The sequence below is a fragment of the Rhipicephalus microplus genome, chromosome 2 (genome assembly GCF_043290135.1).
Source record: "Rhipicephalus microplus isolate Deutch F79 chromosome 2, USDA_Rmic, whole genome shotgun sequence".
In the NCBI taxonomy this organism is placed as follows: Eukaryota; Metazoa; Arthropoda; class Arachnida; order Ixodida; family Ixodidae; genus Rhipicephalus; species Rhipicephalus microplus.
In genome coordinates, this window is record NC_134701.1 from 245,379,998 (window position 1) to 245,400,810 (window position 20,813).

Sequence of the window (20,813 nt, forward strand, 5' to 3'; positions counted from 1 at the left end):
GAGCAGATAATCCCTCTATTTCGTTGACCGTACCAATGCTGCCTTGGGACATTCCTGCTCACTAGCGCTTCATGCGACAAATGTATGTGGTGCCTCACAGATGCTTCAATGAGGAGGGGCCGCCGACCTTCGAAAAATTCAGACGGACGTATCTTCACATATCTACTGAAATTACACTCGATTCGCCCTACACTTTATGAGACCGTGTGTCCAGGGTGTGGTGGTAGGCCGGCTCTCTACCACATTTCGTGGGAGTGCGATTGTAAAGCAAGCTACTTAGCCGATTTCCTCAGCAAACCTTTAAGACACAACTCACCATCTCGGACCTGGGAGGGTAGCTCACGCTCCTTGATCAAGAATGGCGGACGGCTAAAGCCAGTGGAGCCATGGACGTAAGGCCTCAGCCATGAGAGCTCCCAAGTCTCCCTTTCCGTTTAATGAAGTTCCACTCTCTGTTTCCCGCAGAGCCTAAACTTCTTCACGACCATTACTACTTTACGAGATATTGATGAGTGACGTAACTTCACATCTCGCTGTCGAATCAGGTTAAATGATCATGAAGAGCGCATCCTTATCAAGCAGTGCTTTGCACGCTCCCGCAGTTTGCTCCGACAAAAACCTCAGATGCGTTTTCATTGCAGGTCAGTGTAAACAAATGTTGGCTTTTATTTTTGTTACTAGGCTATCGCAGTAATGTAATGAGATATGTCTTTAAGGGCCCCAGACCACTGAGAGGTCGAAATATAGTTGTGGTGTTGCAGTTGTGTACGAGCCTTCAACAAACACGTAGCCGCGAGAATTTTTCGAAACAGTGCCGTATTAGCGCAGTTACACGCGTTTCATTGTCCGAAAGAGGCCCGCGCTCGTTTCGCTCTTTCCTTCGCTGTGCTCCGTTTGTCTGCTCGTCTCACCTTACATGGGGGGCCTGGGTGGCGAATCTGGGCGAAACAACCTCATCGTGGACAATTCTCCTTAATTATATACATGCCATCTTAGGGGAGGCTAGTAATGAAAGCCTCCCCCTAGTGCTCGAACCCGGGCTTGTGTTTCAAAAGAAATTTTTTTTCTCTTTCTCACCCACCTGGCCGAGTGCTCCTTTTAACCGCGCGAGGAGGAAGAGTGGTGAGTGACTGTAACTGCGGGCAGACTGGTCCTCATTTGGATGACCTGACCAGGCGCGAACGGTGACATCACGTCTGGGGATTGCCAGAAGGTCCGGAGAGTAGAAGGGAAAAGGAATTGTTTCTTGGAAATTGTGGCGCACCCGCAGCTCCCGTTGCCGCGTTTGGCACTGTTGATCGTGACCTCATTATCAACTCGATGCGTGCGTTTGCTTCAAATGTTAAAAGAATTGTCGGAGGGCCTTAGGATCCCTCTCATTCCTTTACTACAAAAATTGTTTTCTCTGCACTGCTCCGAAACTACTTTTGTGGCACGACAGAGCAGTACGTCGAGAAAAATGACATAGGAAAACACGATACAGATAGCACAGCGTAGTAATAACAAAAATAATACAATGCAGTAGTAACCTTCATGGAAGGTTATTGTGAAACATCACGTGATAAATTAAAAGCGCAAGCAATCCGACAGGCGCATACGCGCTCTGCGTGCTTTGAGTGCCTTGAGACCAACAAAAACTGCGCCTAGAAAAGGTTATCGAAGTATCTAATGGCATCATCGCCTGGAATGTACCCTGAATATACAATAGTGCTGGTACCGCTGTCTTTAAATTACTGTCGTAGTGCACGACAACAAACATGGGACGACAACAGAAAACACTACAGCTACAACAATGTACCGCAAAAAAACAACAATTAATTAGTTCTAGCCGGGATTTTCTGGTCTTGGTGCTCGTATCAAAGCCCTTGAATGAGTTCATCACGAACGTTCAATCTCCACTCTCGTAGGCAGACTTCCAGATGTCGGCAAGGCACACAGAAGCGTGGAAACGGTAGAATAGCATCAGCGGGAACGTGGAGTGCTTGACCATGACCCAGGCGTCGTCGCCGAAGCAGAGGCGGACGTTCTGGTTCAAATGGTGCTTCTCCATGTTGAACGTATTGGTCACCCAGATGGTGACGTTGCAGATGACGAGGAAGGTGACCATCTCTCGGCCCGGCTTGGTGAACCGGTGTCGCCTCGAGTTGCTGCAACGCCGGAGGCCGTCGCTCAGGAATATCGTCTGCACCACCACCTGGGCGACGGTCAGTAGGTGACTGACGACGCTCGTGAAGTTCCAGTACCACACGTCCGCGGTGACGGACATGATGTAGTATACGAAGTAGAAAGGCAGTGGCACGTACAGCAGCACGTCGTCGAGGAGCGTGATAGGGTGGATGTTGCAGTCCAGCTTGGAGATCTTGACGTAGCCCCAGACGACGGCCAGTAGGGACACGACGATCAAGACAGTGTCCTGGACGAGGAAGATTATGCTCTCGATGCCGTCAAAACGGGGCCCGCTGAACGCCACCTGGCCGATGACGAGAGACACGATGGCCGTGAGCAGGAGGAAGATGCCGGCGAACAGGCCCTTGTTGGCGGCGTGGCAGTCGGCGCTGACCACCAGGTTGCTGTGGTAGCTGGCGTCGTGCTGCTGGTCGCCATTCGACTCCGCGAACACCGACTCCCGCCGCGCGAAATGGTGGCTCGGTTCGGTGCCCACGTTCTGCCACACGATGAACCAGACGCCCGCGAGGATGATGTTGTACTCGATTGTGAACGGGTGCAGGTAGGGCGTAATGGCGACCGTGTTTAGCATGGGACCTCCGTCGATGCTCGAACCATTGTCATGGTACGCGTACGCTGTCTCGTTCATCACTGATGAAAACGTGAAAGAGAGGAACATAGACGAAGACGATAAATGGCAGGCATCATGCGGCGTAAGTAAGAAAAAAATATGGCAAGACGAATGGTGGCGACATTCTCTGTCTGGTACATGGCAACTGCTGACAGCGAAGTGCAGAGGGGTACTACATAGCGTTATCAGGTTCACTGTCTCAAATACTGCTTTGTGAGGCCGAATGGATGAATTAAGCCCCTGATCGGTAGATGTGAAGTCATAGTGGTAATTGGCAACAACAAACTTCCACAGCCTCCACATAATTCAGAATGTAGAAATTCGAATATTAGGAGGTTCTTCTTTAACAAAAGCAATGGTAATTGTTTTACTGTACGCAAAAAAAAAAAGAATGGTCTTCGAACAACACGGTAACTGTTGAAAAAAAAATACATTCCGCGTTTTGCTTTTAAAGTCGTCACCGGACCGTTACTTTCTGTTGTCTTTGTTTCACAATCCACTTTCGATCCTATAAATTGCACATTTCTGGTAGCTCATCACGCAATAATATTGTTACAAGGTGAATGGATGCGCGAAGCTATGTGACTTCTAGCAATAGTATATACATACCCAAATATCCGCTGTCATCGCCGTAATGGGTGTTATGCCGGTATTCTTGTACGATGCTGCTGAACCAAAAGTACAGGCAAGTACCAATCATGTGCATAAGGCCAAACCTAGCAAAACCAGTCGAATGATTTATCACAATCTGAAAATAGAATTGAGCGGGAAATAAATGGTATTGTTGCGCTCCCGACACGTAAGCCGTGTGAGTGTGACAAGAAAAAGAGTACGTACGTTTGAGTACTTGAACGCCATGAACAGCTGGTAAAAGGAGTATGTCGGTCTTTGCACGTGAAAAACTATGTTGAGGACGTCTTTTGTGTTGCATCCGTGCCACAGCAGAGCTTGAATGCTACGCTGTAGCAACAGGCCTTCGTTCACCAAGTGGCAAAAGCAGAACACTGGAAGAGTGTGAGAGAAAAGCTTCTATTATGTGCGGACTATTGAGATGGACAAGTGAAACACCGGGCTGCAATGGCCCCCCGTAGCGGTGCTTTGAACGACCTCCCTCACACCTCCGACTGCATTTCGCTCCCCCTATAGGCAACCATCGAATTGGTTTCTTTGTCCCTGAGGCTGACGTTTTCGTACTACCGGCATCTTCATTATTATGCTCTGTGCTATTAGACGTGCCTTAGTTTTGCCTGTAATGTATATGAAGGGTGCTACATTGAAGACCAATACTTCAATTCTACAACGCTGCATTTATACTGGTTATTCACAACCACTCGAACGCCCGACACGCGATGCTTCAAATTTTGATAATACAGGATGCGCAAAGGGCTGAATGATAGCTGTGAATCTATGCTTGATGTAAATTGACGTAAATTTATCCTAATTATTGGTATCTACACTTAACGATTCAATATGGGTGTAATTTTCATTAAACACGCAATGCCAGTGAATAATTTCTCGCAAAAGCAGGCTTCTCCTCTTAATGCTTATTGCAGCGGTAAAGCCAGCTTTCAAGGCGCGTACTGTAAACGTACATATATGTTCATAACTGAATAACTGGGTCAAGGTTCGTGCGTGTGGCCCCATACACGCTGCTGCCCACGCAAGGCGTCAACTGGGGTAAGTCCAATAGAGTAAGTATATTGGTGTAATGTATGTACAGCACATATTTGATGCTTTGCCGCCGCTTTTCGTGTATCCTTGGGAAGCAAAACACGCGTGTCCGTTATAGTACAGTAAATCGAATGGAAAACGTAACTAAATTCGCCATGTGCATCCGTAATAGCACAACTGACGGTTAAATCTGCCCTATACTAGTAAAGTAGAAAAAAACGAAATAAAAGCATATTAATGCACATGCAACGAGTACTGGTCACTCTGAATCACTTGTGCTTTGCGAGTACATGTCGTAGCTGCCTCTTCATGATACAATCGCCTTCAAGTGAACTGTTACGGAGGCACATGGTGACTTCCGTTATGTTCCCCTTTAGGATAGCTGTATAACTGTGAAGCACACTTTGATGCACAATTATTCAGCAAAGCCAGTGGAGGAAGCAATCAAATGCGTGCAGGGCGTATGCGATACGAAGTCAGTTATACTATTCGAGCAACAACTTAGTTGATGCCTTTCGTGGGCAGCAGCATGTATCGGACCGTTTGCACCAACCACGACATAATCATGAACTTCCAAATGTTGGTTATACGGGTTAGTTGGTATGTACACATAGGTTTCGAAACAGCGCATGAACAGAACGCAGTGGAGAACCACATTGAAAGTTGTGCAGAGATAATTGTAACACGTTACCTACAACGCTCAAACACAGATAAATAAGATAAGCACGGATCGCTTCAATAATGAACTGGACAAAGCTTTGACGAATTGTGCACTGGCCAGCGTCCTTTTACACAGCTAATCCTATTCGCGTGCCATTCAAAGGCGCACGATTCACGACCATGAATTTTCTCTTGGTGCGCTTACTTCGTCGTATATAGATCGTAACTGCCTATTGAAATAGTTGGAAGCGCGCGGATTCGCATGCAACGGGCAGCCGCCTTGTATGTGGGAGATAGTCGACTCACCGACCATGCCACCTTTGAGGTAAAAGCTGCCGCTGTGCCGTCCGCTCAGGAACCACAGCTCCGGTGCGGGCGTCTTACGGGCGTACGTGCTGAACACGCTAGCGGCGCTGTGCACGTAGAGGCCGATCTGCGAGGGCCGCACTTTGGAGCGCACCTGTCGGCTGGCCGAATACTTGTATCTCAGGATGTCCACGTGGAACAGCGCCAGCCAGCTCATGCCGACCGACGCGATCACGATGCTGAAGATCTGCACGTTCACGTGAAAGACAGTGATCACTCCACACGTGCGAAAAAGGTGAACCTCACGTGGCACTACGGTTTAATATTAAATGAAAAGGGAAAGTTATGCTATAGTACCGACTCATCAACTGCAGCCAGCGTATGTCTAGGAAGGCTCGCAGAAATTATTTTACACGCATATACACATTTGCCGAAGTAATGTCGTAGCTGCGCCAGCTTTATCTTAGTTTGTAGGTGCGGGCCACATAGTGAGGAATACCGGGCGCTGATCAATCGAAACCATTACGGCGGGAATCGTTACAATCTACTATATAATATAATTTACTAGTCTTGTGGAAAACTTGCAATTAAAGGCTGTGAAACAACTACGAGTTCTCGAAGAGTTTGCCGGTAATCGACGCTTCGGCGCACCGTGGCAGGGGAGAGGCGCCTAGGGGGGGGGGGGAGTGCGCAAGATTTGCCCTAAACATTGACTTAGTAGGGAAGGGGGCACTGCGATAAACCTTCACCCCTTCTCCCCCACGGATGGGCAACCCTGTACACGCTTGTAGCACCGTATATTCACTACATATTTATATGCAAACGGTCTAGCTCCAAAGAACTATCATTTGTAGCCAACTTAGATTTGTCATAACATGCAGCACGACAAGAGCAATTTGAAGTGAGCAACTTCGGACCCTTGTGCTACAACATTAAAACTTGGCGCGTTTTCTCTGTCGTGCAAGGCCAGCCATGTAAGTATAATAAAGGAAGAAAGGTGAAAGGACAACGATCTACCTCGGGCGCATGAAATTCGTCCAAAACTCGGTCCGTAACGCAGAATGTAGAGCCCATGGTGAAGACGAAAACCCCGTAGATGCAACTAAGCACGATGCTGAAAAACCTCCTGCGTAAAAAAAAAGAAAACAAAAAGAAACAGACGTGTCTTCAGAGGCAGTCACTGTATGCTGCAACGTAGTTTCATGCAGCGTTGCGTATAGTTATCATCATCAGCCTGACAACACCTACCGCAGGTCAAATGCCTCTCCCATGTTCCAACAATCAACGTAGTCCTGTGTCTGCTGTAATCACGTTATCCCCACGAACTTTTTAATCTCATCTGCCCACCTAACTTTATGCATCCCGCTCACACGTTTGCCTTTCGTTGGAATCCAGTCTGTTACATTTATTGACCAGTGTAAATCTCGCCCTCACCCTACATGTCCTGCTCATGCAAATTCCTTGACCCACTTTGCTCTATCCTTGTTTTTTTAAGGTTACACCTACCATTTTTCTTCTTTTATTGCTCGCTGCGTTGCATATACGCTCTCGCGTTAAATGAATATAACTGCCGTACCTTGGCCTGACAACGTCCTCCTCTTTGGAGTTCCTAGTGGTGCTCTGTACCGAGTGCTCGACTACGCTTTCGTTCCACGTAACCCCGGAAGACTTGGCGCTTCGGACACTGCCTGCCGATGGGCACCGCGCCTTCTCGCTGCTGCCGTCGAAACCGTGGACTTTCTCCGCGTTGCCGCCTTTCGTCGGTACCGTCACGATGCTGAGTGCTTCGTCTCCGAAAGAGCCCACAGATCTAGACAGGAGATGGTTCTCGTTTTGGGTGTTGTTGTTGCATTCGTCCCATTCCGTTTTTTGGTTTGTAATCGCCGCTATTTGCTGTGGCATAAAAGAAGGATGAGGGGGCAAAAAAAAGTTTATGTTAGTTTCAGAGTACCGAAGAATGAGACGCAATTTTCGTATCACATCACTGTCCAGCAATCTATACCCGTCTTAACCCGTACATAAAATTGAGCAGAGCAGAGTACTGTCAGGGAGAGCTGCACGGGGACCAACTACTGTAAAATAAAGTATTTACACATACTCTCATGGTTGTTTGGAAGAGCTCTGGCGATGCTACCTCTGCACCAGTCATGCGCAAACGGTTTGAATCTGCATTACGATCTAACCTAGTGATCGTCAGTTAGGGTGTTTCATCTTAACACAATCGCTTCTCCTGTTCTTCCACGTCGATCTGAAACTACCACCCGAGTATGCCATAGCACATTTCTCCTTTACAACGAATTCGGCGAAGTGCGCGGCATACAGAGAAAGCTGGGGACCACCGTTTCCATGTGATGCGATCGCCGTTACTCATGCTTACCATTGTGACTATTTGCTCCTAATGGTAATGATGACTTGGCTATAAAGGCCCGCCCGCTCACGTTCATTGATGCTTCCAGGCTTCGGGCGCAGTTGTACAGACACCATTTCTGAGCCGCCAACTTAAACGGACGAAGTGCGACGGCCTTGAAGTTGAACACAACCAATCGACATTGCAGACGGTCTTCCAAGAGTACGGGTACCGATGCACCCCAGTGTGAAGTACGAACACCTCAGAAGACCGCTGGCTTTCTCTGACGCACATCGCGATCCGTACTCCGTCGTTAGCCACGGCGCACACGAGCAGATCTATATCGGTTGTTGATGCCCTGGTCATTGTCTATATGACATTGCCTCTCATTATTTTCAGCGGTCTTAATTCTGGCCGTAGCCTGCAGTTTTCATGCAGCAAGTGTATTCAGACTTGGCGCATATCTTTCCATACAAATTACAAATTATGTACGAAGAGAGACATATATTGAGTACAGTACTAGCTTCGGAATCACCGGTTGGTGTACAAGTAAGACTTCCACACATCATCTTTAACCATAGCAGTTAATTTCGGCCGTTGTGTGTGTTTAACGGGCCATTCATTGTTCATTAATAAACTAAACTACAAGAAATGCTTTCTCTCGTGGCATCACTGAAAACGCATGGGTTCATTCAAGCGGTTTCTTCACCGTAATGTAATTCAGGTCAAATTTGCAAATTGAGCACATGTAACCTTCACGATTGTAGGCTTAAACGGAATCAAAGAGCGTTTCACCTCAGGTAGTGAGTCCATGGCGACTTCTGCTCTGCAGTGTGCGTGCGCGCCCGTGTCGATTCCGACCTGTCACTACGCAGGTAGGCACGTCTCTGCCACATCCAGGGCACTGCGCACACCTCCTGATTGCCTGCTGATCGCGACGCCGGAAGTGGAGAGGAGGGGTCGTCGTTACGTCACCGCCGGTGGTATTACTCGGCCAATCTGCTCGAAGGTTGCAGTCCCCCCCAAACCCTACGCGCAAAAAGAAAGAACAGATGCCGTCTAGAACGCGGCAGCATGCTCTCGTATATGGCACGAACGTAAGCAGGGCCGGCACTGCGCCATGCGTCGACACCCTTTGGTGCCGGCTTCGGCGCCTTTGCGCGGAAGAGAGCGTGATCACGTGACCTGCATGACTGTCAGTCAATCTAGCGTGAACGTAATGGTGTCTAAGAAGCACGCTCCGAGTGTGATATTACGCTCGGATTTGTTTTGCTCCTCCATTAATTGATCCGCGCGGCGGATTCGTGTTTCAGCGCTACGTAAAACAAAAACAAAAAAGCCAGAAGCGAACACAACGATAAGCCTCGAAGTATGGCGTGCCTACGACGCTCGAGACCTTGAAGAAGATCTCGTCAGTCGGGCTACCGCGAGTGTGAAAATAGCGTTCTCCGTGGAACGGGCATCGTATAGCGCACCGGCCGGAAGAGCCGATATGCGTCTGCGCTTTCCCCTGCAATTTCATTTCCCCCTTGCTCGCTCTTGTTGCCATTGTTTCTTCGGAATCAGCGCCTCTCAATCTTCTCGTCGTTCTTGTCGAAGAACCCGCGGGAATTTATGCACCCTTGCGTAGGAGAAAATTGCGGTCTGTACATGATTCGATAACAGCCCAGTCCGCAAAAAGGGGAGGGGGTGTGGGAGAAGAGAAAAATGAATACACTGGCCGCCTACTCCAAGGACACACCACTGAACTCGCAGTTTTTCTATATTTTTTTTTTCGTGTATGTTATTTCAAATGATTCATACAGGTTATAGAGGGTGCTTTCTAAGTTCCATGTTCAGGGTGCTTTCTAAGTTCCATGTTTATTTCAACGTGCTACATCACCCGTCTATCATGTACTTTAACGCCTATATGGACGTTGATCGCAACATGTCGAAATATTGATTCCCGTTTTCGCAAACAGCGCCAAATGATACACTGTGCATTTAGCAGAATTGGTGATTGGCGTTTCACGGAAGAAAATACGTTGGGAGCCTGCATCTTGACAACTCTTCAGCCCGGAAGGCCATACACGAATACTTGAAGACGACTGCTTCAAATGCCCGACCTTTTATGCGTACCGTGCGCTATATTTGTCGATTATCTGAACTCGTGTCCTCACTTTCTCTTTTTCACTCTCCCCGTCTCTCTCCACGCGTAGGGCAGCAAACTAAACGAAGTCTTTTGCCGAATTTTAGTATTAGGTCATTGAACTGCTCAACTGACGTTCTCGCTGCTATACCCGCCAGAACAAACGCGTGCAGCATGTAAATGTAAGATATATTAATGAATTTAAATGCGAAGGGTGTGGCCTAGCTGAAGATATCACGTTCCTCGAGTGTCCTTAAGACGCTGTGTGAGCGATCATAAGAAAGGATAGCTACATAGGAGAGGAGTTGTGTGGTACCGCCGCGACTGTAATTTAAGAGAGGACACGCACCTGCTAAGTGCCTTTTGCAATTTCCATTATTGCACTGAAACAGTCTGATTCTAGCCTGAATAACTAGCGGTTTCTCATCCTACAGTAAACATAATTGTTCACGTTTTATTCGTAATTATGCTTATTTCAGTGCTTATGACATTGTCCCCAACTGCTGTATAGTCCTAGAAGGCAGTTGCGTTTATCGCTATGGCGGTTATGGATAAGTAGGGAGTAGGGGTGGCTGTCCCCCTCCGCCATCATCTCTGATGGGGATGCCAAGTCCGCCCTATATATACTTTTACTCAGTCTGCCTTGTCCCGCCATTGTTTTGAGAAAGTTTACGGCTGCACGGATTTTTTGACGATAATGACTGCCCTTGGTTTCAAATCGCAAGAACTGTTTAGTTCCCATCTTTACTCCCATAAAAACAAAGGCCACTGTGAGAGTCATGTAATCACTTTATTTTCTTTGTTTCATCCCTGTTGGGAAGCACGTAGTATTTTGTGCACGACCTACGAGGAAGGGAGGGGGGGGAGGTACCCTGTGCGCGCTGTATGGTCGTAGTCGTTGACAATTGATTGATAAGTAGGGTTTAACGTCCCAAAACCACTACATGATTATGAGAGACGCCGTAGTGGAGGGCTCCGGAAATTTAGACCACCTGGGGTTCTTTACGTAGTCGTTGACAAGCGCCGTTCTTGTGCATGGCATGGGCATCCAAGTATGGTACCTGTGATGATAAGCGAATATATGCAAGAATGAAGTGAAGAAAGAACAACACTCGCAGCATATATATATAACGTAAATAAATGACTGCTCCGCGCTTGCGATATGCGGCGCCTAATATGTATACTCATAGAAGAATAGCAATGGTGCCTCAGACGCGCGGCTCGGCGAGCCGGCTGAACCTCGCTCGATATTCAGCCAGCGCCGAGTGGAAAAAAACTCGGAAGCTGAGCCGTTCTTTTCCACGGAAATCTGTATAGGGGCAGCTGCGAGGGAGAAAAAGCACGGATGGAGCAACGACGACGCCAACAACGTCAACATCAACAAGAGAATAGTGAGTGGAAGACGACGATGAGCGACGCACAAAGAAAAATCGCGGGTCTGCGACCGGCAGGCATCCACCTGAAGTCATCGCGGGCGTCCGGGGCTTGCGCGCCCCGACCGTGCCGTCGCATACGATGTGTTGCCGAGGGCGGCCAGACCGCACTGAGACCGCACTCGCGTCCCACAGCGAAACAGCTGGGGCTGAATGAACGCCCGAGACCGCGTGTGTCATGGACTGAACCCCTTCCACTGCAAAGATGCAAGTCACTCATCGAATGCAGTCAGTCGCTCATTTGGCGGCGCAATCTCGTCCGTTGAGTAAAGCATGATTGGCAATGGCCCGTTTGTATATACAACACGAATCCACAGAGAAATTCATGAAAGTTTCTCAGAACGGGGAGCTTCTAGCTGAAAAAAAGAATTCCTTTCAATCCGGGGATTTAACCTGCCAAAGCGTTTCAAGGCTACCAAATCTGCTAACCAGGACGAATTTTTCTTGAACTTCGCATAGAAGCTTTACTTTCTGATCGATCCGTGTTGATTTCCCTGTGTCTTCGTGCTACAAACGGGCTTTTATCAGTTATACTTCTTTCATAACCCTTCCGCACGCTTGCGGCATTCCTCATTGGCAATCTTGTGCGTTTCATCACCCTCTCGAAATTTTATCGCTGTCCTTCAATCTTAATTATATAGGATTTCATTGAAAAGTTACGGAAGGCACCGCGCCCGCGTATGCGTGATATACAATGTCATCAAGGAAGCCCATGGTATTGTTACCATATGGCGTAGTTGTCCTGGGATCCCTGGAAATGTCGCTGCTCTAACTACGTATACGAGTAGCCTCTTGTAATGGTAACGAGAGTTATATGATAACCGTCTTTGTCTGCTCCAGAAAATTCGCAAACAGCCATCCCAACGATTATTGTGTTTGTGGACTAGCTGCGGGCCGGCACGGTCCGCATGACGTGCGAAATTCACCAGCGTGTTTCTCCACACCCTCTGCCTAACTCATACAATCAACATAGGTGTAAAACCGGTGTAGTGTTGGAATTGGTGTTGCTTCCCGGCACCCTCTGTTCACCTCTACGTACATATACTTTGAGAAACTTACGTGCCCCAGCCTTTAACAGTTCTACTGTATACACTCTATACATGCGCCCGTAGCTTCTGAACTACACGTATAGAGCGCTTCGATACAACGAACGCTGCCGTCTTGATTTTTAAGCAGCTCACGCACGTCGAAAAGTCCTCTTAAGAAATTTCGCGCGTTGTCCAATAATTTATACTCATCCATCTACAACACTCAGCTGCGTTTCTCTTTCCTTGAACTCGCGCTGTCTGAAAAAAAAAGGGAAAAGGGAAAAGAAGAAAACTGTGGATACAGCTTTTGTTCGCTGACCATCGTCGCACTTTTGAGCGTTCCATATGCAATGGTTCCCTTAAAATATATGAAGGTATCTTTAGATGTACCACGCTGCACTTTAATAAATGGCGCGATCGTTATAAAAAGTTACAATGCGCGGGGGCATGTTATTCATTAGGACTTAATTATTACGGAACATGGGGGCGACGGCAAAAACCTGCTGAGAGTGTCCATATAACCGCCATGGCAATAGTAACGCATTCTTACCGCCAAATAAGTGTTTTGGGTTAGCTCGGCCTTCAGTTCCCCTGTCGTTTAATTTGTGCATTCGTTTTTTAAATTTGCGGACCAAACTTGCATATAATGAAATCCTCTGTATAACGAATTTTCCCGAGAATTTTTCAGTTTCGTTATATCCAGGTTTAACTGTACAGGAGAACCCTCCCATAATTAAAAGTGGGCTTCGTCAATATTTTAGGGTGGGGTTTTTCTTTTAATAATGACACGCAGATGACTGGAACCATGTCGGTAGTTCCCTTTCTCTCCCTGGAGATAACTACAGAACATGAAGGAGATTAATAAACAGGATGTGGCCCTGCTAATCAGTCTGCGGTTGCTTTCACAAGGTGTAGTATCACTTCAAGAAGTTATAGGGGTGTGCGCTTTGTATCGGCTGGCCACCAAATCTTAGCCGTTTGCGACGCGAAGTGATTCGGCGCTTCAGTTGTGCCATCATGTTGCTGAAAAGAATGTCGTCATTTTATTCACCTGCAACAAAGCGCCCACGTAATGACTCCGTAGCCAACGAAGGTGAGTATATATATATATATATATATATATATATATATATATATATATATATATATATATATATATATATATATATATATATATATATATATATATATATATATATATATATATATATATATATATATATATATATATATATATATATATATATATATATATATATATATATATATATATATATATATATATATATTTGTTGCACTGTAACTCCCATTCTTTAGAACACGTGAGCATCTTCGATTTTCACATGTGAGCTTTTATAGAAGGTCTTTTTGTAGAAAATGGTTTTTTTTTTCTAAATATGCTAATATTGGCCTCATGGACACACCGTGGCACCATCTACGTGATGACGTCACTCATAGGATGCCGCGGGTTGACTTTGTCTGCTAGAACACCTATTTTCTTGCGCTTTTGCTGTGAACACCGTGCCTGCTTCCCTTCGTTTTGAAGTTCACGTGCTTAAAGATGTGGTAACACCTGATAATACGGGCAAGCAAACTACGAATCGGTGCCCCCGGTGGCACTCTCGTGTCTAATTTGCATCGTAAAATCGCGACTAAGAACCGGTGCAGCCATGGGGGACGATGCAAGTGGTGTCACGAAAGCAAAGCTGCCGTATTCCACAACTACGCATCCTGTGACGTCGCAACGATCGCAGCGCTGGCCTCTCCATAGGCCCTCGCGGCCAATAGTCAGGCTCCTGTCGTCTGGGCCCGTTGACCCTGAGTCGAAGCGAAAATACTTAGCCACGGCTCGGGTATTGTCACGTGGTCGTAACATTGAAGAAGGAAGCACTTGGCGAGTTTAAGATGAAATGTTTTATTTGGGTGAACTTTTTGCCCGTGAAATGAAATGCCGGACTACAAACGGCACACACTGTGCACTGAAAGCAACGCACAGAGTGTCGGCTGTCGATAAACAGATCATCGCGGGGTCGGGCTGTCTTTTATGCACCACGCTTCGAACTTTCCAGCCTTATCACTGGTTGTTGCACAAGCTCTGGAATAAGCTTGGTTGTTCGCGTAATGCTCGTAGATAGATAGATAGATAGATAGATAGATAGATAGATAGATAGATAGATAGATAGATAGATAGATAGATAGATAGATAGATAGATAGATAGATAGATAGATAGATAGATAGATAGATAGATAGATAGATAGATAGATAGATAGATAGATAGATAGATAGATAGATAGATAGATAGATAGATAGATAGATAGATAGATAGATAGATAGATAGATAGATAGATAGATAGATAGATATGTGGGGTTTAACGTCCCAAAACCACCATATGATTATGAGAGACGCCGTAGTGGAGGGCTCCGGAAATTTAGACCACCTGGGGTTCTTTAACGTGCACCCAAATCTGAGCACACGGGCCTACAACATTTCCGCCTCCATCGGAAATGCAGCCGCCGCAGCCGGGATTCGAACCCGCGCTCTGCGGGTCAGCAGCCGAGTACCTTAGCCACTAGACCACCGCGGCGGGGCGCGTAATGCTCGTAGTCTTAACGAAATGATCTACCACAATCGTGAGGCGCGGTCTGCACCCAGCATTGCTGACAGTCTGTGGGTTTGAACCCCCAAGCCATTTACAAAAATGAAAGCACACCTTCGAAGTCTTTGATACACACGAAACCACTAGATATCGCAGTGACCCCAAGCTGGTTGCCAATAATTTTCTTCAAACCTTGTGGGGGGTGTGGACACCTCCTGTAAAGTTGTTTGCGCTGCGTGGCGCACGTGTATCACCCAAAAGCCGCATTTCGAGTTACAACCACCGGGCGATAGATGGCGCTGTGTTCGCGTTGAGCACCACTATCATCATCGTGGTTGGTAGAGTGGTAGCGCCGGCAGTGACCCCTGGCGGAAGCAAGCCTTCGTGGCGGGCGAGAGTTGAGCGAGTCTCTTCTGCGCGTGGCGGTTGCCGCAAACGGTTGTCTCTAGCGTGGGTCCTCGGCGCGTGGCACCGCGGGCCGCGCGTCGGGGCCCCTCGTGGTAAGTCAAGCGTTGGCGACGCCGCCTTTGGTGTGTTATTGTGTTTGTCATGTTATTGTGTGTTTGTAGTGTTATTGTGTTGTTTGTACGGTAGCGTGTTGATAACGATTGATGTATCGATTAGGCGGACGATATCGTTGTTCTGAAATTAGGTAAATAGATGTATGTGGTTGTTTGGTCTGTACCGACCGTGTCTGCTGTGTCCGTTCACTCCAAGAGCGTGGCGTGGCGCTCGCTCGCGATTCGAGACCCTACAACTGTCGTATGAATTGTGTCAAGTGTTATTTATCAACTGGACCATGGCAGGCAAAATCAAATCCGAGAAAACCAAAGAAAGTTGCAGCCTATTGTTGAGGCAGTTCTCTTTTGTGGGAGGCAAGGTCTGACTCTCCGTGGGAAACACAGTGGTCACATGTATTTAAGCACAGCCCCCTCTACAAAAATAGGGATCTTCAGCGCACTGATTCACATGCATGCGTGTGGATTGTGGCGACATAGATGTAAGAAAAAAAAAAGATTCAGAAAGTCGCTCAAATAATGCCTCGTACATAAGGGCAAATGTGTTAAACCAGATCATAGAGATCTCCGCGGCAATCACCACGGAAAGCGTGGTCGCAAAGTGAACGCTGCAGGCTGCTTTTCCGTGCTCGCCAGTGAAACGACGAATGTTGCGGGTATCGAGCAGCTTATATACTGTCTGTGCAAGGTACCGTAATAAGGGCGCCAACGAAATCGAAAAATTGTTCTTAAGTTTTGTGCCAATTCACGACCAAAGTGCCGGGCCCTTGCTGACACCATCACAAGGCTCCTCCCAGACATGGGTGTTAACATGCAGCACCTTCGTGGTCCACGTTACGATGGTGCAAGCTCGATGGCTGGCCAAATGAATGGTGCTCAAGCTGCTGTTTGTGAGAAATATCCAGCTGCACTCTACACTCACTGCGCCAGCCACTCCATTAAACCTGTGTGCGGCATGCTCCTTCACAGATATAAGAAACTCTTTGGGGACTCTAAAAGCATCGTCCGTCTTTTTTCGTAAATCTTCTAGCCTCTCACACGTTTTGCGAATAATGATAAGTTTGAGCTGTCTAGAGTCTATACACAAGGCAGTGCCTTTTGTGAATATGTGAAACACGCTGGGTTGAGAGAGCCTTTTTGAATTCCGTTGATCACCGCACTAAAGGAGATTAAATTTAGCGGAAATGGTGAAAGTACAGTGCAGGCAAACAGTTTAATGCTGGCACTCTTACCACCAGCCCTACTTGTAAGCCTGCATGTTGCGGGAAACACTTGTCAGCACTGACTTTGCCGCTGTTAAAAAAGCTGCAGGCGAGAAGCCAATGCGACATTAGCGCTGCCATTGACGACATAGAAGCGGTGCAGCAGACAATTCAAAATGACCCCGAGAATGTTAATGCTTCTTCCTAATAAATATTTGCACAAGTGCAGGCATTAGCAGAAAAACTGCATGGGGAAATCACCAGCCGTTGAGCTGGTGTCTGAAAGCAAGATCGTGGGACCAATGAATTCGAGAGCCCAAAAGAATATTTTCGCAGAACCCTATTCATTCCGTTTACGGACCACGTATTAACCCAGTTATACCAATAGTTCGAAAAACACAGGACAAAAAGAAATTTTCAGTAATTGTACAATTCGCAATACCCCCCCTGCAAGATCATCGAATGAAAGGAGCGAAAAATCTTCAACCGTTTTTACGCATGACGTCGAAACAAGGGCTGCTTTAGGAGAACTGCGTCTATGGTGGACAAAGTGGCAGAACAAAGTAGCAAACCAGCGGCTGCAGCACTGCAGGAAACGATTCCCTCTCTCATTGCGACAGCAGGTTCTATCCGAATGTGTACAAGCTGCTGCAGATTTTATAGTCACCCTTCCAGTGACCACTGCCAGTGCACAGAGAACGTTTTCAAGCATGAGGTTACTTAAGAACAACTTATGCTTCACGATGTCTGAAACGCATGGTTGGCCTGGCACTTCAGTACGCCCTCAGAGATGTCCACATGAGCGGGTCGGAAGTTATTGACCGCTTCACCAAACTTCCTCGCTGAGTCAACTTTGTGCTTTGATACCAACCAGGCAAAAAAAAAAAAGAAAAGAAACTGCCGTTCGAGAGTTCAAGTGAATAAGCCAATAATTATGACGGAACATTATTCTTCATCACCTTTTGAAACCTCGACGCTCTTGTCCGTTTTAGCAGTTGACAGCATGACCTGATACAAACATAGGAATACGAGCATCACGTGGACCTTACCAGCTAATATACAACTTCACCTTGTTCACTGAGAGGTTGCATACGTGGCGTTGCCGAACAAATTCAGCTATCTGGCATGTCTGTGGCTTCCATTTATTGTTTCTAGGGATCCTTGCTAAGTTATCGGCGTTGATCGCATAATTAAATGCACGTTTGCCAGCTTTTCTGTAAGCATACTGCACCCAGTGTTTCCTGTGGACTGTGCTTTGCCCGTACTTAAAAATTACTTCCTCGTTTTTGTTTTTTTTTTAATTTTTGGCACTCATGTTTTTCAAGCACGAGTGCAAAAAAGATTAAAGTTTTTGTATAAATAATCTGCAATGAAGTATTTGTCTTCTTCCTGGTTATCTTGTGGGCTTCATTTTTGTTATCGGGCTTTCCTTGAATTTAAAACTGACGCAGTTTCATAGTTTGCGTGATAATCGTGGTATTTTCTGCTCCTTTTAAACACACGCACACACACACAAGAATTCTAAAACATTGTTGACAGTTATTTCTGAAAAATTTTGTGGCCATGCCTAACATAATATTCTTTATGAAAAAAAAACAGATTTTTTCTCGTTCTTGATCGTGCACAGTATTCAAGAAGTCATTTGCTGTATCGAATACAAATCGGTACAGATACTGCATCTTCTATTCATGTGCCTAGTGCTTTGAAAATTTGAATGGGGTTCTGGATAGACTGGGCGATCGGCCTTTGCCGGAACAAAGAATTCTGGGTCATTGGCCGAGCCCATCCGCAGCACTGAAGGCTTTGAAAGCTTTGCTGCGCATTTCGCGGACAACTGGCCTAAGAGACGGACTTTAGTGTCTTATACTCTTTGATGTTGCCTTTCCTCTGTCGCAATTTTTTTTTTTGCAATTTCTCTCTCTCTCTCTTCGCAACATTTCTTTTTAACATCTTTTATTTCCCTCACCCCTTTCTTCAGCACAGGGTAGCCAGCCGGTCTAAGAACTGGCTAACCTCCCTGTCTTTCCGCTTAAACTTTCTTCCTCCTTCTGAACGAGGCGGCCACGCTGCAACGTACCAGTAGTAGTACTGTAGCGGTACCAGTGGCGTACTGCTGCATGTAATTAACAAAAGATACCACAGTTGTGCAAACTGGGGTTAAGATCGTATACAGTATAGTGACTGTCGTATACAACTACTGAAGTCCGCGGCGGTTCACCTCAAAGGAGGATTCACAGAAGCCTGGACCGATGTACGTGCACTTCGGACTGACGTCATGATCTAGTCGGATTGTCGGTGATGGCCTTTCGGGAATGCACTCGACCTTAGGGAATATAGCCGAGTGCAAGAGTGGCGCTATTTCTTCAGTTGCGGAGGTGATCGGCTTCGCGGCATATTTTAACTGCAGGGGCGAATATAGCAGTATTTCAGCTGGTACTTTGTCAGCGGCTAAATAACGCGGCCCTGCAATAACTTATTAATCAATCATTGAATAACTTCATTAAAGAAGTTTGTGGCCTTACAAATTGTCTATCGCAAAAAAAAAAACAATTAGAATTCCTCAAGTACAAGCAGAGTTAAGAGATTTGTCGCACCGTCTGTAATTGCTTTCTCTTTCCTCTCGTCCCCATGAGCGCGCTGGAAGGAAGCTAAGCAGGGAGGGTTGGCACGGGGGAAAGAAGTAACGTCACGCGCCCGTCTTACTTTCATGCCATTTATTTTTGACTGGTCGATTCGGAGCGCTCTGCAGCACTCTCCTGAGAAAGAGCGAGGTTGCGTCGTTTTCCTTTCATCAGTCTCTTTCTCTCTCTCAAGAGAGCGCTCCGAAACGATTCAAAGCTGACATAAGTGTGATCGCCCGCGCGCGCGGAGGCATGTGGCGGCCTTTTGCGGCGGCCTTAGTAACTACGCAGCTGACGATGTTTAAATCGGCCGACGTCCGTGAATTAAGGTATACGGCGGGGCCACTTGAGGGTAAGACATTATTTTTAAAGGAGGGAATAATTTCTAGCTGTCTTTGCAAAAAATATTTTAAAAAAACATGTCACGTGCAGCACTTTAATGTTTGGTTCACATATGTTTCCAGGTGCCTCGACTACCGATCGGCAGTGTTTTCTGACCATGCTCAAAAAGTGTTGCAGGACCCCTTTGAATAATTTGGGCAGGTATTGGGGGGGGGCGGGAGTGGATTTTGCTTAGGGAGGGGTGCAAAATCTGCCCAATACGTTTACTTATGGCCACGCAGGTTTTCTGAGGGTAACGGCGTGCCCGCAGGCCACTGATGTTGAACGTGAAGAACTGTCTAGTTCCCTTTTTTAATTCAGGAGAGCTTGGAACGAAAGGCGAGAAGCACATCATTCCTTCATTTTCATTTTGTTTTTCATCCATTGTGACGCATGTTGTCTTTTGGTCTCTACCAACGAGGGAGGTGGTGTAGGCCCGGAGATAAAATTTAGCCATCCCCCTTCCTCAACTATTTCAACAACGCGTATTAACGCGATAGCGTTAGAGAGCTCGTGTCGCGGAAATTCCACCGTCGGTGTCGACCCCATTGGTTGTGAGCGAAAAATCGTCCGTGAGCGAAAAAGGTTGTTACAGAGATCACCGCGGGAGGCCGCTACTTGTCCACGCGTGCGCACACGATCACACTGAAAAAACCTCGCATTCGAAGAAAAAAAAGAAAGAAGTGCTCAAGGTCACGAGGCGCGGGTGACGTAGTTTCTTTGCCCCTGCCACCCCTCTCTGCTTAGTTCCCAGCGCTTTCGTCGGGGCGAGAGAAGATAGAATGCAATTCCAGCATGCGACAAACCTTTGTAACTCCACTCGCACTGGACGGATTCTTAAAATTTTTGCGGCGTTGAATTCGTGAGGCAATAAGCTCTTTTAGTGAATTCATTCTATGGTTACTTTAAAAAGTAACGCGTTTTATTTGACAGGTGTCACGACGGAAACGAGCCCATTCGGCAATTTGTATGCACATTTTGGGAGGCCTCAAACTACGTCGAAAAAAGCCGGAATAGTGCAGCCATCGCCGCTAAAAACACACAGGAACTTTCAAACAGCTATAAAAACGGACAACCATGTCCATCTAGTGGAAACATATCATGCCTTTCCAGAGGCGTCGAT

General features: G+C 46.8%; 1 protein-coding gene across 1 annotated transcript; it reads right to left on the reverse strand.

The window, feature by feature from the left end:
• Nucleotides 1–1,262: 1,262 nt before the first annotated feature.
• On the reverse strand, nt 1,263–8,693 carry LOC119169319 (proton channel OtopLc). Its single transcript, XM_075885878.1, has 7 exons — nt 8,577–8,693; nt 7,011–7,327; nt 6,452–6,560; nt 5,435–5,681; nt 3,635–3,801; nt 3,407–3,545; nt 1,263–2,817 (listed from the first exon to the last, which is right to left on the reverse strand). The coding sequence occupies exons 1-7, from the start codon at nt 8,592–8,594 to the stop codon at nt 1,889–1,891; spliced, it is 1,926 nt and encodes a 641-aa protein (XP_075741993.1). The 5' UTR covers nt 8,595–8,693; the 3' UTR covers nt 1,263–1,888.
• Between the last annotated feature and the right edge of the window lie 12,120 nt (nt 8,694–20,813).